The 17,423-nt window shown below is 38.8% G+C and overlaps 2 protein-coding genes across 2 annotated transcripts; both read left to right on the top strand.

Annotated features, from left to right (window-relative positions):
* The first annotated feature begins 9,059 nt into the window (after window positions 1-9,059).
* Window positions 9,060-10,905, top strand: LOC137835354 (transcription factor MYB41-like). The gene is made up of 3 exons (XM_068643826.1): window positions 9,060-9,299; window positions 9,429-9,558; window positions 9,886-10,905. The coding sequence occupies exons 1-3, from the start codon at window positions 9,170-9,172 to the stop codon at window positions 10,748-10,750; spliced, it is 1,125 nt and encodes a 374-aa protein (XP_068499927.1). The 5' UTR covers window positions 9,060-9,169; the 3' UTR covers window positions 10,751-10,905.
* Window positions 10,906-15,465: 4,560 nt separating this feature from the next.
* LOC137834220 (uncharacterized) lies at window positions 15,466-16,602 on the top strand. Its single transcript, XM_068642282.1, has one exon. The coding sequence runs from the start codon at window positions 15,466-15,468 to the stop codon at window positions 16,600-16,602; it is 1,137 nt and encodes a 378-aa protein (XP_068498383.1).
* Window positions 16,603-17,423: the final 821 nt, after the last annotated feature.

Below are 17,423 nucleotides of genomic sequence, written 5' to 3'. Positions count from 1 at the left end.
GAAGATGTGACCCCTGGGGCAATGTAGAGGCACCAGTGAAAAGTCCTCAGTGTTTCTGGGGGCGAGAAGATGTAACCCCTGGGGCAATGTAGAGGCACCAGTAAAAAGTCCTCAGTGTTTCTGGGGGGAGGAGATGTAACCCCTGGGGCAATGTAGAGGCACGATTTAAAGACCTTCTCGCCTATGAGCGAGTTCAGGCAAGATAAAATCCTTCTCGTCTCGAACGAGTTCAGGTATGGTGTAAAGGGTGGAAGAAGTTTGGAAGGTGGCTAAGGTAGGTTCGAAGAGAGCGCCTAGCCACCCGATCTTTTGTTCTGAAGTTCAGGAAGGTAGAGAAGGATCTGAAAGGCGCCTCTACCCCAGATAAAGAACAATGGCCAAGGTATGAAGCCAGAAAGAAGCTGATATCGCCAAGAGTCTTTGGCGACCAGAAAGAGTTCAAGCAGTGGCGAGAAAGTTAAAAACCCGTTTTGATGAAGCAGATCGGGTGAAGCGATGTTTTAAGCCAATAGTTGAGTTAAAGTTTGTTGCTTGAAGAGTAATTTTGCGCTAAGGTTGATTGCCTTAAGATTACAAGTTGTTAAAGTGATTATTATTTGAAGTTGAAATGGTTCGAAACAGTTAAGTACAAGATCGTGCCTACGAAATTACTAAGTCATTTCTCTGAAGTAAATTGCGCAAGGGAAGTTAAAGCAGCTAAAGAAGATATAAGAGGAAATACACAGACTTTGTCATTAAAATGAGTATCAGTTCAAGAACACATATACAGAAAAAGGAAAAAGTTCATTACAATTATATACAAAGAGAAAATATAAAGGTAGTGGATGGAGGAAATTGATCAGTCTTCAGCAGGAACCACCTCTCCATCCACCACCTCATTGTTAAGGGACACCATGCTAAGATCCAGATCGGGGAACAAGCAGGCGAACTGTTCCCGTGCAGCCTCGAATCCAGCAGCCAGGATCTGGGCAGAACTCAGATTAAGTTCTTCAATTTGTTTCTTGAGTTTTTCAGTTTGTTCCTTCAACCCCTTGTTCTGCTGCTCCAGCTCTTCAACTTGCTTCTTGAGTTTTTCGTTGGTTTCTTGAGCCTGGAGAAGGTCTTCAGCAACCTTATTGGATTCTGCTTGCACCTGGCCCAGTTCAGCAGCAATCTCCCCTTTTTCCTTGTTGGCTTCGGCAAGCTCAGCCATGGCGTCATCCCTCGCTTTCTCCACCTTTCCAAGGAAGACCTCCCGGTCGGCTGACCTTTCTTCCAGTTTCTTCACCTTGGCGGCGTCAGCTTTTATTGAGGCCTCTAGGTCAGCCACCTTAATGCGATAAGGTACAATCTTGCTCTCCAGCTCAATTTTCTCTTGGGCCAGAAGCTGCACCTTGTGGCGTAGATCGGTGGCCTCCTTACGCGCCAACCGAAGCTCGGTGCTCATCGCATCTTCTACTCGGGAGTGTTCAACCTCCGCGAGTGTCAGATTGAAGGACAACTTCTCCACCTCAACCCTCATAGTGCTATTCTCAGTTCGAAGGTTGAAGAGGTCGTCCTGGAGCTTCCTGGTGGAGCTCTCCACAGCTCTAGATATAATGGTGGGGAAGTCTTCTGCCATCATCTTCAGTTTAGCAGAGAAAGGCTCCCACATCCTCTTAACCTCAATGGAGAGACCTGCCTGTGGAGGCGCCGGTTGGGCCTGTTGTTGGCTCTCGCCGCCACCTTCTTTAGTTGGTTGATCAGCATGTGCTTCTTGGCGAGGTGGCAACGTCGGGGATTCAGTAATTAGAATTGGAGAGCTATGAGCAACTTCATCCCCGATTGGAGCAACGTCTGCGGCTGAGGCATTTGAAGGAGGACCCCCTCCAGCTGTTGCACAAGGCGTGGAGGCGCTCGGGGGGTCCTCCATGAAGTTTGGCTCGGGGGCCTCAACCGCAGGTGGCGCAGATGCCAATGGAATGGCTTGGACTGGTGAAGCAGGAGCTGGTGGAGGTGGCAATGATGGAGGAGGAGCAGGCGTAGACGGCGGTGTTGATGTTGGAAGAGGGGGTGGAGCAGGTGGAGAAGAAGGTGCCACCCTCTTCCTCTTCGTGACAAGGCCATCTTCGGTTACCTCGTCGTCTTCCTCTTCCTCCTCATGGACTACTTGGGGAGCTTTCCTCTTGGGTCTCCTGAGGACAAGTTTTTTCCGTTGGTTGGCGGGTTGGGCCTCAGAGGAAGTTGGGCCCCTGGGTGGCGATCTGCCTTGAGCAGCAGCGATCTCCACCACAGAGTTTGGCACGGTTTGGGAACCCGATGCCAACCCGTGGGTTCGGGCGAGCGCCCTCAGTTCATGGAGCTTGCCCTGGCCCAACATATTATCTGCATAGAGCAAAAATGCATGGGTTAGTTCAGAGAGAAAATAAATGCATAAGGCAATATGCAGCAAAGCAGATAAAGGGTGCAGAAAAATAAAACCAAAGTCTTGCGCACAACGCACAAGACGCCCAGAAACAGTTAACAGAAGTAGTATTAGAACAAGAACTTAAGCGTTCTAACCTATTCGAATTTCGAGTTGGTCCTCGAAGAACTCGAAGCAGATGAGTGTGGTGGTGAGGAAGGTGATGTTGGCATCTGCCACACTCTTCCAGAAGAAACAGAGATCTCTGTCCAAAGCGCCCATGCTATCAGGACTTCTGGGTCTCCTGAAGCAGCTTTTGGACTCTTTGTTCCCCTTGTTTACCCAGTACAAGGGGAAACCGTTGAGCAAGGAAGCGTCCTTGTCGTTGGGGCGTATCTGGACGAACTTGCCTTTCCAGTCTTTATAGGATTGCTGGAAGATGGAGAGGATCGACCTCCCAGCAATCCCGTTCAAGCTAACCCACAGGCGATCTCCTGGGTGCTTGGCTTCAAAAAGAAACAAGAAGACATCCACAGATGCTGGCAACCCCAGGTGGTCGCACATGACTTGAAACGCCCAACTGTTGGGATGAAGCTGGGCGGCGGCGATGTTGAGCTCGGTGAGAAGCTCCCTCTCAAAGCGAGTGAAGGGAAACCTGAGTTTCACCTTCTTGAATAAGGTTGTGTAAACGAAGCAGAAGGGTCCACCGTTGTTTGCCTTGTCGTCAGCGCAAACTAGCAGGTCATGGGGGCAAGGTAGCACCGTCATCTTCTCGTCGTGCTCCTTGTGGAATGATTGGTGAGGCTCATCCCCCTTCGTCAATCGCAAAACTGCCCCAGCAGTGTTCACAGAAGACGTTTCCCTCAACAAGGTCGAGTTGGCCCAAGGATATAGTTTTTTGAAGTCTGGTGGGGGAACGGAGGCTCCTCCGGTGACAGGCGGAGTCGCCTGGGCCAGGTTGGGGCGGGAAGGTGCAGGCCTCTCAGCCTGAGAAGACGAAGCGCCGCGTGCTCGCGGTGGGTCGTGTGCTTGTGAGGAAGGATTTCGTGATGAAGGAGGAGGATTTGGGGTGATCTTTGAGCGAGTCATTGTTGAAGCTGCAAAGGAAGAAGAAAAGGAAAAATGATCAGGGTTCACAGAGGCTGACTCGATCATGGAAGAAGGGTGAAAAACGAACGAACGTAGGTTCGTTGTGACGTTGACGGAGCCCTAAGTTACGAAAAAGGAGAAATAGCAAAAACAACCCACAACGTATGCACCAGATAGTTAAAGGATGATGCGAATCGGTTAAAATACAGGAAAAACCAGCAGAAGAAGGAAAGGAAGTACCTTTTTATGATCAGGAAGGCGATGAAGAATGTTGGAGATTCGGAATGTTGAAGAACGCTGAGAGCTTTTTTGCAGAAGAGAGTTGGAGCGTTTGAGGATACGAAGAAAAGTGATGGAACAGTGGAGCGAAAATGGGTTTAAGGGTTTTTCGAAATGGGTTTGGGAAGCGCAAACGTTAACTGAAGGTAACCGTTGATGAAGCCACGTGTCGAGCGATGGGTGAGGGGTTTGGTGGAGCGCCAGGGAAGCAGAAAGTACAACCGCTTGAAATTCTGCGCCAGTGCCACGTAGACCGATATTGACGTGACTCTTTTAGTCTTTTCGCTGGACAAGTCTTCGCTTAAGACTGGGGGGCTTGTGTACCGCCCTGGTAGTCGGAAGTGATGACGTGGCATCAAGCTACGGTGTCGGCGTGTTGACAAGACGCCAGGTTGGTAGAAGGGAAAGAAGTCGGGGGGCTCGTGAAGTCGCTAGTTATTAAGTTGGCGTGTTCCGATCTCCAGCATACCAGAATCGGCGATCACCGGGTTAAAGATGAAGTCGCCAGATGTAAACTCAGGCGACCTAGTGATTGGAGATCGCCAGAGCAAGCACATCGCCAGAGATGAAGGTGGTGCAAATTATGAAGGCGGCCGGCGAGATCACAGGGAAGGTGTACGAAGGCATCCTAACTCGCCAGTTCCAGTAGAGATCGCACTCCCAAGTTAGCTATGCACTAGGCAGTACCATGCATAAGTAACTTAGCCAAAAGAGAGTCAGAAGCAGCGCCCAAGTCAAGGAGGCTCCAGATGATGGCACGTGTACGACTGGATGCGAGCCACGTGTCCAGGTCTGTAACTGCCAGGAGAGAGAAAGTGACCAGGTATAAAAGGGTTTCCCAACGAACTTTCGAGGTACACACGTTCAGATTATACTCTTTACGCTTGCGAGTTCTTGAGCATACTGTGAGAGAGAACATTGCACGGTTCCTTGAGAGTTCTTGAGTGTTATTGCTCTTAGTATTTGGTGGTTCGGTCACTGACTTGGGCGTTGGAGTGCGATCGGCCGCAGCGGCGCCGCTCTGTTCTTTTGCAGGTTCTTGGGTTGGATCTTGGCGGAGGACGGAGGTCGAAGCGGTGCACACGTCGATCCAAGTTTGACGAGGCAAGTTCCAACGTTCTGGTCAACAGACATGATCAGTTACAAAAAAGAAAAAGAGAAAAATAAATCTTCTAAATTCAAAATTCAGAAACAATTCTGTAAGTAGTGTTTTAGTAATTATAAAATGACATAATAATCTAAATAAAATGTTAATATAAAGATAAAATGGAAAAAAATTATATACACTAAAAACAATTTTTAAAAATAATATCTACATATATAAAAATCTGTGCATAAATTTACATAAGAATGTACTTGCGGACAAATAAGGATTCATAGGTAATAATCCTTAAATAATGTTAACTTTATCTATAGATCAGATCCGTGAATAATTTTTTCGGTTTAGTACTTTTAATATTTTTCTATTTCTCTTATTTATTTGCAGAATGAAACAATTAATACGATAAGCTGAGAAACTATTTAGAAACATAAAATAATTTCTTAAACCATATATACAGTCTGTGCAGTGTGTGTGTACAAAGAAAGAAACGCGTTATGCATGAACAAGTAAAAGCCAATGGATGAGCCATGATCGAATACAGTGTTCATGAAGTCACGTCTAAAATTGAAAAGAAAAGACATAAGTCAAAACATTAAATGAAAGGTAGGGTATTCAGAGTTATTTTTGTGTGTTTGAAAAAAGTAGATATAGCTGGATGAACACGTTTTGCAATGTTGTTGTTAGACGTTCAACCTTAAACAGTGAAAATCTAGCATACCAGCTGAAGCTAGTTATATGCAGGAGCTTGGCAATGAATAACGTAGCATATCGGTGGTGCACTGTGGCACAGTCTATTATGGTAGACTTATTCTGTTGCATCTTCATTGGTCATTCATAACACAATCGACGCTAAACTCATCCTCTCATCATGGAGGAAAACTATAACAATCTCTGCGTCACTCACTAAAATTAATTATTCTTTGCATTAATAAATGTTTTTCTTATTATATGTAAGAAATTTTAGGTTGATTAAAAATAAGGAGATTTTATAACGTATAATGATTTTACGTTATTAAAAATAAGGATATTAATTATAATATATAAGTATTTTTTATCAGTAATAAAAAATAAATAAATGTTAACCACTTTAATGTAGATTTGCTTGGTGGTTACTGTTGAACTATTGTTGCGATTGGTTGGGAATGCAAAGTGTGTTCCATAATGTTTCATTGTTAAACTTCTCTCAGTTTAGGATGAGTAATGTGACGACTTTGACAAATGAAGTTTGGGGAGTGATCTGGATCGCAGTTGTCAACGAGATTTAGCAGCATAGAAATAGAGTAATTTTTTAAATGAGTGTAATAGATGTATTGGAAGTATTTGCTCTGGTACAACTAAAGATTTGATCTTAGGTTATATCCAAGTCACAAGCTGCGATTTTCTCTTTCTCGGATTGGTGTATTGAACCTTTGGTACAACATAATGAATGATGTCATGACGTTTTATTTATAATGTTTAAGTAAATACAATTTTATCTTATGAATGAATTTGATAAGGTTAAATTAAACTTAATATTAAAATTTATTTAACACATTTTTCTATATTAGCGGATGCAGTTTATTTAATGAAATTAATTTATAATTTATTATTACTAACTCATAAAAAATGTTTCAGTAAACAGTGACAGCAGAATATGTTACGAATAGGAGCACCTAATGCTTCTTAAGTAATCTAAAATAGTTTTTTTTAAATGTACGTATATTTTGGATTCTCGTAAGTATTTTTTTTAAGTTATTAAAATAATCTTTCTCGACCTACAATTAGATATTGAATATATGATGGCTGTAATAATATTAAATAAAAATTAAGATGGTGAGAATCTCAAACAGTGACAGAGTGAATGCGAAAGTGAATTAAATATAGTCAAATTCAAACTCATCACGACAAGAATAGTCTCGCTTCATTTCGTAAGTGAGCTCGTTCTCTTAGTTTGTAGTCACTTAATATGTTCAATAATTTTAAGTTTTTTGTTTTGAATTTCGAATTGACTAAAAATAAAAATAAACATGAGCTTACCGAGTTAGTGAGATTGAATATTTAAATTCCATTATGTTTAATTGTTATCGGATCCTATCAATTCTACCCTTAATGTGTTCGACGTGAAAAAGAGTTTTTGGCGTGAATATTTTCTATGTGAATATACTGTAAAAATAAAGTTAAATTACAATGTATATATTCTCTTTCAATTGCAGTAAAATCAAATAAAGAAGAACATTTAATTCTCTTTCCATTTAATATTCATTTTTTAGTGTATAATAAAAATAAGGGTAATGGAAAAAATGTTATTTTGAAACTTTAGAACTAACAAAAAATCTATTTTTAATTAAAAAAATTATAAAAAAGAGAGGGTAAATCTATATATTATTTATTTATTTAGTTTAAAAGATATTTAATAATGTAAAATCATGTATTATGGGCTGAGGAGTGTTGGGGGCATATATAATAAAAATATTTTTTCAAACAAAATTACAAATTGTACCTTGTAATAATACCAAAATATTTAAAATTAAAAATTAAAATAAAATTAATAATGAACATTTCTTAATAACATCCCTACAAGAAAATATGAAATAAAAACCAATTTTAAAGAAAAAAATAATTAGTTGCTATAGTAACTAAATTAGAGATCATTTTAAAAACTAACAAAAAATTGGTTTCTAAATTAGTTTTTATTATTGTTAAATGGTTTCTAAATTGGCATCTAATTAGCTACCAATATTTTAACTACCAATTATTTAGTTTCCAAATTTGGTAGCAAAAACTTTGGTTGTTAATTAGATACCAATTTAGAAACCATTTAACAATAATAGAAACTAATTTAGAACAAAAAAGTTTTTAGTTTCTAAAATGGTATCTAATTTAGTCACTATAAGAACTGTACCGGTATGGGCGAGGCCGAGACCTTAGAAGACTTGGCCGAATGACCGAGAGGCCATGAGAAGACTTGGCCGAAAGGCCGAGACCTTAGAAGACTTGGCCGAAAGGCCGAGAGGCCGAGACCCTATAAGACTTGGCCGAGACCTTATAAGACTCGACCAATACTAGTGGAATTTGGCCGATGGCCGACCCACACCATGGGAACTTGGCCGACGGCCGACCCCTACTACAGTTAACGCTCAAACCGAGATCAGTGAAGCTAATCCATCATCAAGAATTAGGTAATGCAACCCTAAGCGGTATCCACCTCGATAAACGGGCCCAACAAGGTAGGCCCATTAGAATAATATAAATAGCGCTCATCTCAAGGAGTAAGGTATGTCATTTATTACTGTTCACCTACCTGAGAGCTGACCACCCGCTTTACTGACTTGAGCGTCGGAGTGCCTTCGCAGGTACCCCCACCATCCGGTGATTCGCCCGACGACCGAGTGCCGAGTACCGAAAGATAAGCAAGAAGACGAGAAGAATCACAGTTCATCACCCAGTGACTTGTCCGACCGAAGGAAGAAGAAGAAGACTTCAATAGTTCTCTAGATCCCATCTCCCTAGCAGTAACAATAACTAATTATTTTTTATCTCTACAAAATTGGTTTCTATGTAGTGAATATTGTTTTATCAAACTAACGTTCTTAAAAAAAATAGATGAAGTATTCTTAAAAAAAATAGGTGAAGTGTTCAGAATTTAACATTCTTGAAAAAATAGTTAAAGTCTTGAAAAAATCATACGATTAAAAAAATTGATACTTCATTTCCTTTGAAATTACTATATATTTTGTTTAAAAGTATACCAAATATAAAATATACACATAGATTTTCACATATAAATGGAATAAATTATGGACAAATACATTCCTATTGCACTGCCAACATATTTAATAAAGTTAAATCTATATATTATACACTCATTAGGTAATATTATTTAGTTTGAGTTAAATACATGTCATTTATTAAACAAACTGAAATAAAGAATAAGAAAAGTGAAACATGTAAAAAGTTCATCTAGACTCATAATAATTTTTAAAATTTTAATCTTTAAATAATTTGCAATGAATGGAATCTTTATTTGAGTTTGCTGAGTTAACTTCATGACGATCCAATGTGGGAGTGTATGTATATATGGTTAGAGCTTTTGTAAAGTTTCTGCACATTATAGACCCGTCAAGCAAGTAACAAACATAGGAGTGAAAGGACGGTACCGAATCCCATTGACTTCAACATGTTTCTTAGGTTGATTGCCTTCCACTTAGCCTCTACTCTATATATACACGCTTTCTCCTCATTATCTACACCTACTAATCACGCTCCTTTTTTTCCGTCTTCTTTTTTTCTCTTTCTGATTTTCAGACACAAACTATAAGCATTGGGAATTTTTTTGCTATTGCTCCATCTTCTTCATCATGACCAACTCCTCTACTGAGAAGAATGGACTGAAGAAGGGTCCATGGACCCCAGAGGAAGATCAGAAACTCATCGATTACATTCACAAACATGGACACGGCAAATGGCGAACCATTCCCAAAAATGCAGGTACGTCCTTTTACTTTCTGCTAGATAATTGGACAATTATATGAAATGACTTTGAATTCATTTTTATAAAATTGATACTCATTTATATATTATAAAATATATTACTATATATTTAAAATGTATCTATAGGATTAAAAAGATGTGGAAAGAGTTGTCGGCTTCGCTGGGCTAACTACTTGAGACCTGATATAAAGAGAGGGAGATTCTCATTCGAAGAAGAAGAAGCCATCATCCAGTTACACAGTGTTCTGGGAAACAAGTAAGTGATAAATTAAAGTCCTAACATTTTTTCCTTGTTCCTACATGCATATTACCTCACTCTACTTTAACAATGTATTAAAAAAAAAACCTTTTGAATTTGCATATACGATATACGAAATCGCCAACTAATGCATGGACTTTAAACCCTGTGAAGCATTAAAATTCATTTTATAGTTAGAGAATGGTAGCTAGGGAACTATGCAAAGTCAATGATACATGCATGCAATGACAAACAACATTTTCTTATTTTTGTCACTTTGTAGAACAGCACACAGCACAGCAAATTAATTATTGATTTCTAAATGGAAAATTTTGTCCTGCACAGGTGGTCTACAATTGCTGCTAACTTGCCAGGAAGAACAGATAATGAGATCAAGAATTATTGGAACACCCACATCAAGAAAAAGCTATTCAAGATGGGGATTGATCCTGTTACTCACACACCACGCCTTGATGTTCTACAACTTGCCTCCATTCTCAACACATCTTTATTCAATTCATCACCCCAATTTAACCACCCTTTTCTTTCTGGGATCGGAAGATCAGTGATAAACCCAACCCACCTCCTAAGTTTGCTCTCCACTCTTCTGTCATGTCAAAGCAGAAACAACCCTGATAATGTACTGAATCACAATAATTACCAGCAAACTATTAGCCAACTTAGTGGGAGCAATCTATTGCAAAATCAACCCCAATGTTCCCAAATGCAACTTGAGACCATACCAACCTTCCAACCAAACCAACCCCAGGTTTCACTTCAAGAAAACCTTATTGCTAAGTCTAATCCATTGAACATGGAACACCAACTGATCAAAAGTAAATTACAGAATCAAATCTCCCCACTTGCTACCTCTTTTAGCCTTCAAAATCTTTGGCACTATGACAATGGAGACAACATATCGGGCTTATCAGTTCCCCAATCATCATCAGCTATGCAGTGTTTCTCTTCATCCAAGTTCAACTCTATATTCAACAATCTCTTGGGAAATCAGAATCTGTCTCACAACGAGGGGATCCCAAATTTCAATCTAACTTCACTGCTATCGTCCACAACTTCATCCAGCCCTTTGAATTCATCATCTTCCACGACATTTTTCAACGGAACCACAGAAGATGAAAGGGACACTTACGGCAGCAACATCTTAATGTATAACATTTCCAATGGCTTGAATGACTCTGGACTCTTGTGATTCAACTCCATTAATGCAAGCTGAGCTGTATGATAACTCTAGTTTGTTTCAGTACCTTAAAATTTGTTTATTTCGGTTCAGACTTTTTTCATACTTTCTTATTTCAATCATATGTATGGAATATTTATTCTATATATTTCCCAGTTTGATCCCTATTGGCAGATTCCCGATTACATGATGAGTTGAAACAATTCATTCCATTTTTGTTTGAGAGTTTAAATGTTTAATTTTCCTCAAATTTTGAATGTCTTGTCTAGAAATAACTGAAAATTATGAGAGAAAATAAGATAATTTTTTCTTTCCATTCAAATTGTATTAAAATATATAACTTTGTCTATGCATCATATTAAGAGTACCTAGCTACTTCAACTTAAATAGGTGGCAAAAATAGATGAATAGCACTAGAATTAATTGTCAAAAGTGTAACCGAGCACATTAATTATATTAAATTAAACGGCATAATTAATTAACACCTGCCAACTATTAAAAATTTAAGCAAACTATTATTGGAACTACTTAGACGCCTGCATTGACTATGTTTCATCTATTCATTTATCTAAAATCACTTTTTACATATTTCAACGTGATTATGGATTATTTAATATAAATTTAAACATGCACTGATTACAACTCCTTTTTCCAAATACATGAATGGAATATTAGAGAAGACTAAGAATTTGAGTAATTTTGATCGATAATTAGTTTTTTTTTTTTTCAATGAACACTTATAAAAAAAAGTCATAAATATAATCATAAAATTTATTCGAATGAGATGAACAAAGATTTGTATTGGTAAATTTTAACAATAAATATTTTAAAACGTTTTAAGAAAATACATAAATTATAAGATATTTTGATAATTTTATATAAAAACACTTTCAATTACTCTCTAAATTACATGTGTAAAATCAGAGAATGATAAGTTGTTTACAACATTTTTATTTAAAACAAAATATAAATAGCTTTTTTTTATCTAATCTGAAGTATAGCGAGATATAGTTTACAAAGAAACTCTAGTAGATATAACTAACTTAAAAGAAAATCACTTTAGAGAAATTCTATCATACAAGCCTAATTAATAATCAAAAAGAGAAAATGTTAAATATAATATTTCCTCCTTACGCAACCATATATCTAAGAACCACATGGAATTTGCCTGTTCAATCAGTCACAAAAGCAATTCCAAGTTGACTTCAAAATTGATCTGATAGAAAATTCGGTTTAAAATTTGTTAAACTGGTTTAAAATCAAGCAACCTAGTCAAAATTGGTTCTAATAGATTCATTAGAAAAAATAGTTTAAAAAAAACTAATAATATAATTACTATTACAATTAGTCTAAAGCTATATTATCGATAATTATAACAATTATATTCATTAAACTAGTTTTTAATATGGTAATGATTAAAACTTTAGTAGTAAGAAATTCATCATCAACATATAAAATTGATTAATATTTGTGATCATAAAAGGACTCTAAGTCTTTAATAAATAATTTGAAGAAAGTGAAAGGCTTCCCTCCTTATTATAAGCATTTATTGAACATAAACTTCTCCACGTAAGACTTTTTCAATACATAGTTACAGTGATTTTGGATTGTTAACATCCTCTTCTAGGACAACACTTGTTGCAATTAGTAAATTTGATTAATCATAATCAGTGTAATTATAGGTTCTATGTGTAAGATTATATAATGATTGGACTGTACTGTTTTTTCTAATGATATATAATTGAGATAGATAAATTTCAATTTTTTTTATAGGAGTTTAAACATCTCTTAAATATTATTTTTTTTGTCGGATAAGAAAAAAAAACTTGTCTATATTATTGTTTCAATGTCTGAACATGTGAGTTTTTCTTATTTGGTGGGATGCTTTTTGTGTCTGATTCCATGTTTGAGAAGTTAGGGACCACTTGAAAAGTGATGGAGAAATTGAAAGTTAGAAAAGATTAGGGTTGAAGGGAACAGTGAATTGGGAAATAAAGCTTAATGCATGAGGCACCAAAGTTACGTATAGGTATCTATTTGTCCTTCAAAGTTTTGACCTACCTACTGTGAGTATTATTACACTGTACATCACTATCTTATGTTTTCAAATTGAATTATATTTTATTTATAGAATATATTAATATTTTCCATGTCTATAGCATTAAGCTCACTAGAGCTTTCGACACCTGGCTCGGCTACCTGCACGTTTCACATGCTAATTAATTAATTACTTAACTATCTCTATTAGCTTCTCAAAGTTCCTATCTTTCACTATTCTTCCTCTTTCTTTCATTCCATCTTCAATGTAATCTAGATTACGATTTAACGTTTTACAAAAAAATAACATAACATTAGAAGCTTTTTCATGTTTATTAAAAAATAAAATCATTTTTAATATTTTTAATTTGTGAATAAAAGTAACTTTTCTATTATTAAAACTATTTGTATAAGATAATTTCTACCAATTAGTTTATATATAAATTAATTTTAGTTTATAGATTCCAATTTCTCTTTTTTCTCTCTTAAAAATTCTTAAATATATTTGTGATGATATGCAGGATGTACTTTGGTGGCTTTGGGACAATCGTTTTTTACATAAAAATATTTTTTTTTTCAAATTTGAGAAACTAAATACATATAAAATTAAATTAAAATAAGTTATTTAAAAAAATCATAAAATTATTTACTTCTCTAAGAAAAATAAAGTGATTTTTATTTATTGCAATAAAAAGTATTAAAACTATTTATAATTATTTTTTCAGTAACTGTTTTTAATTGTGTATTTAGAAAAACCTATTATATATATATAAGAATGCAATTACAAAATAATATACAACTTGAATATATATTTTTCTTGACTAGACCTCCTACTTAGAGTAAATTGGAAAATAGTTATATAAGTCATTAGAAGGAGAAAACTCTCACCTACATCATCTTGTTCGAATATTTGAATTAGGTATGCTTGTTTCTTTTTATTATTATTCTTATACCATGCTAGAGAATAGAGAAGGAGTAAAATATACATATAGTACCTAAATTTTAAATCAAAATTTATTAAATAAATAAACAATTAATTTTATCAATTTCTAACAAATTTTATCATTTTTTTTTAATTTTGTGAGTTTTTTTTTCCTAAACAATGAATCAAATGAATAAATTGGAACACTTCAAGAGTGTCTCAATCCTTATACAAAGATGCGCACGTTCAACCTCAAATGCTTTTCACCTATTTAAACAAAGTTATTGTACTGGCCAGTGCATAGTTCTCGATAGGCCTTTCGTATGATTGGTTCTTTTTACACCATGAGAGACATGCTCAGTTCTTTTTGCCCCATGAGAGACATACTCGGTTCTTTTTGCACCATGAGAGACCTACTCGGTTCTTTTTGCTCCGCGAGAGACCTGCTCGATGTTTGGGCCCAGGTAAACCTGTGTCAGTGGCCCTAGTCAGGTTGGCCCAGAACGCGTGATGGGTACACAAAGTAATTTCATTGATGCACTCGTCTAAAAGGTATATTTGTGTGGTAGATATAATCTTGTTATTATTGTTAATATGTGACAATATTTTCTCTATTACGTATTTGTTGCATGTTTCTGTTGCATATATGTTACACGTGGCTAGTTGCTATTAACCCTAGTAAGATAGGGATATGCTTGAGTAACAGAAGGTGGGCCTGCAGATAACACCTGAAGATCATTGGTGCCCGTGGCAGGTGGTTTTCTGTTACAAATAAAAGTTTAATATAATTACTTTCGGTTAAGATTCCCTGATCTCCAAGGAGAATGGTGTTATGTTGCATGAGCGGTGATAAAAGGAGAATAGGTCTCCAGGTAAAGGTACGCTATTTTTGCATACTTGACTAAATCATTATTTTTTCGGTGAACCCTAGCTGACTTGATCGTCGGAGTGTAATCAACACGTAGGGCCCAACAGAGCCTTATTCTAGTACAACAAAGGGACATGATTCTAGTTCCAGAGGAGACAGATCTAGGAGGCATCGTTCAACCTAAAGTCAACCGGCGAGAACATTTGGCGCCCACCATGGGGCCTGCTAAAACTTGATGTCATCCACACTTTGTTCAAGCTCGTAGACGGAGATGAGGAACGCAAGGCAAGTACTAGTGGTGCAAGAAGGTGCAGGCGAGGCTCCCACTTTGCAACAACTTATGGAGACCATCAAGGTCGTCCAAGAAGCCAATGAACAGTCCAGACAAGAACAAGAGAAAATACGAGAACAGTTACGCAAAACCAATAAGGATTTGCGACGTGACCGACGTATCCTGGGACAACAAGAGACGAACCCACCCTGAGAGAGACTGCCCCGAGCCTTTCTCGCGGGCCATCATGGACGAGCCAGTGCCTGCACACTATGTGGCACCCAAGATTGCTTTCACGGGGGGTGGAAGACCCAGAGAGTCACCTCACTGCGTTCAATGCCCAGATGATAATCTCGGGTGGTTCAGACGTAGTGCGATGCAAGATGTTCATGGGCACTTTCACAGGAACGACCATACAGTGGTTCAGTGGACTCCCTGATGGCCATATCTCCTTTTTTGCCCAGTTTTCCAAGCTATTCTGAGAACAGTTTCATGCAAACCGGGTCAAACCCCCCGTATTGTATGATCTCTTCAATGTGCGATAGAGGGAAGGGAAGACGTTGAAAGATTACCTGAATCAGTTTTGGGCACTCACCGTAACACTCCAAACCCATGACGAAAATTTCACGATGTCCTCTTTCGAGCAAGGGGTCGCTCCGGGGCCGTTTTGCGACTCCCTTATAAGGAATTCGGCCGAAACCTTTTCTGAAATTAGGCGAAGAGTAGTCGCTCACATCAATACTGAAGAAGCGGTTTTAGCCAGGAACAATAGTTCACACTCTCGGCTGTCTAAACCGAGAGAGGCAAGCAAGGCTCCTCGGCCTATGAGGGTCAACGAAACCTCGACCGAGAAGAAGGCAGAGTCAAGACTGCACCACTACCAGAAGGGAGAGTCCAAAGAAAGGGGCAAAAAGGAGGAGGTTTGCCCCAAATTCCGCATATCATACAAGGAATTGATAGCCATACCCGCAGTAGCCGAGAAGTTGAGGTTCTCCCAAAAGGCTGATAGAAACCTAGGAGGAAGGAAAGACATATGGTGTGAGTTTCATAAGGGTTTCAGACATGGTGTCGAACGGTGCAAGGCCTTAGGCTATCAGTTGGTCGAGCTTTTGAAGGAAGGCCTCTTGAAAGAGTATCTCAAGGTTGACGACAGAGAGCGACAAGGGGAAGCAGTTCCGGGGGACCCATCGCATGACATACTCATACATGCTGAGCTAAACACGATCTCGGATGGGTTCTCGGGTGGAGGAAACACGACAACCAAGCGTAAGAGGTACGCGAGGGCGGTAATGACGCTGGAGATGAAAGGTCACGATGACACCCCGAACCCGGATCTCTATTTCACTAAGGCAGACTTGGTGGGTGTAGTCCCTCATGACAACGACCCGATAGTAATATCTGTCATCATGGTGGGAAGAAAGGTGCATCGAGCCCTTATTGATCAAGGGAGCTCGAAGGACGTGTTGTTTTGGCCCACGTTCGTCAACTTCTGGTTATCCCCCGATCAGCTGAGGCCGCATGACATATGTTTAATCGGTTTCATAGGAGACCAGGTGGAGTGCCGAGGATATATTGACCTGAGGATAACCTTTTCAGATGAAGAAGTCGCCAGAACTATTGTTATCAGGTATGTGGTAGTCAATACTCCCTCTGCTTACAATCTGTTGTTGGGAAGACCCTCGTTAAACAGGTTAGGAGCAGTAACGCCCACAAAACACATGAAGATGAAGTTGCCATCCCTCGAGGGAAGGGTGATCACGATATGATCCAATCAAAAGGACGCTCGAAAATGTTACGAGAGCAGCCTAAATTGCAAGAGGAGTTACAACGCCGCCGCTAACTCCCAAGGGGAAAGGTAGTCGAAGTTTTGGAAACCAAGCTCAGCCACCGACCTCGACCCGGACCAGCTGGCGACGTCCAAGAAAGGGAAATTGAAGGAAAATTATTCAAGCTCGGTGCCTTTATGGAGCAGGAGCTACAAGATTAGATAGTCGGGGTGATAGCTAGACACCTGGACGCGTTTGCATGGACCTCCACCGACATGCCCGGGATAGATCCCGATTTCCTGTGCCATAGGATGACTATGGATAACAGGATCTGACCAGTGGTCCAGAGAAGGAGAAATTTCAATGAGGAAAGGCGCTTGGTTATCAAGACCGAGTTACAAAATTTGTTGAACGTCATCCATATCAGGGAGATTCGATACCTCGAGTGGCTGACAAACGTAGTGTTGGTCCGAAAGACCAACGACAAGTGGAGAATGTGCGTGGACTTCACAGACATGAACAAGGCCTGCCCGAAGGATTCCTACCCCCTTCCGAGCATTGATTCCTTGGTGGACAGTGCCTCGGGATGCCGACTGTTGAGCTTCCTAGACGCATTCTCAGGGTACAATTAGATTTGGATGCACCCAAATGACGAAGATAAGCATGCCAGCTATTGTTATAAGGTCATGCCATTTGGCCTAAAAAATGCTGGTGCCACCTATAAGCGCCTGATGTACATGATCCTCGCCCCTATGCTCAGGCGAAATGTGCAAGCATACGTGGACGACATGGTTGTCACCTCTGAGGAGGAAAAACAGCAT

The sequence above is a fragment of the Phaseolus vulgaris genome, chromosome 5 (genome assembly GCF_000499845.2).
Source record: "Phaseolus vulgaris cultivar G19833 chromosome 5, P. vulgaris v2.0, whole genome shotgun sequence".
Taxonomy (NCBI): Eukaryota; Viridiplantae; Streptophyta; class Magnoliopsida; order Fabales; family Fabaceae; genus Phaseolus; species Phaseolus vulgaris.
This window is presented reverse-complemented; position numbering and strand designations above follow the sequence as displayed.

Excerpts from the sequence above, each read along its gene's own strand:
- LOC137834220 (XM_068642282.1), top strand. The coding sequence starts at position 15,466 with ATGTCCTCTTTCGAGCAAGGGGTCGCTCCGGGGCCGTTTTGCGACTCC.
- LOC137835354 (XM_068643826.1), top strand. The coding sequence starts at position 9,170 with ATGACCAACTCCTCTACTGAGAAGAATGGACTGAAGAAGGGTCCATGG. Across the intron at positions 9,300-9,428 it reads AACCATTCCCAAAAATGCAG|GATTAAAAAGATGTGGAAAG; the intron begins GTACGTCCTTTT and ends ATGTATCTATAG. Across the intron at positions 9,559-9,885 it reads CACAGTGTTCTGGGAAACAA|GTGGTCTACAATTGCTGCTA; the intron begins GTAAGTGATAAA and ends TGTCCTGCACAG.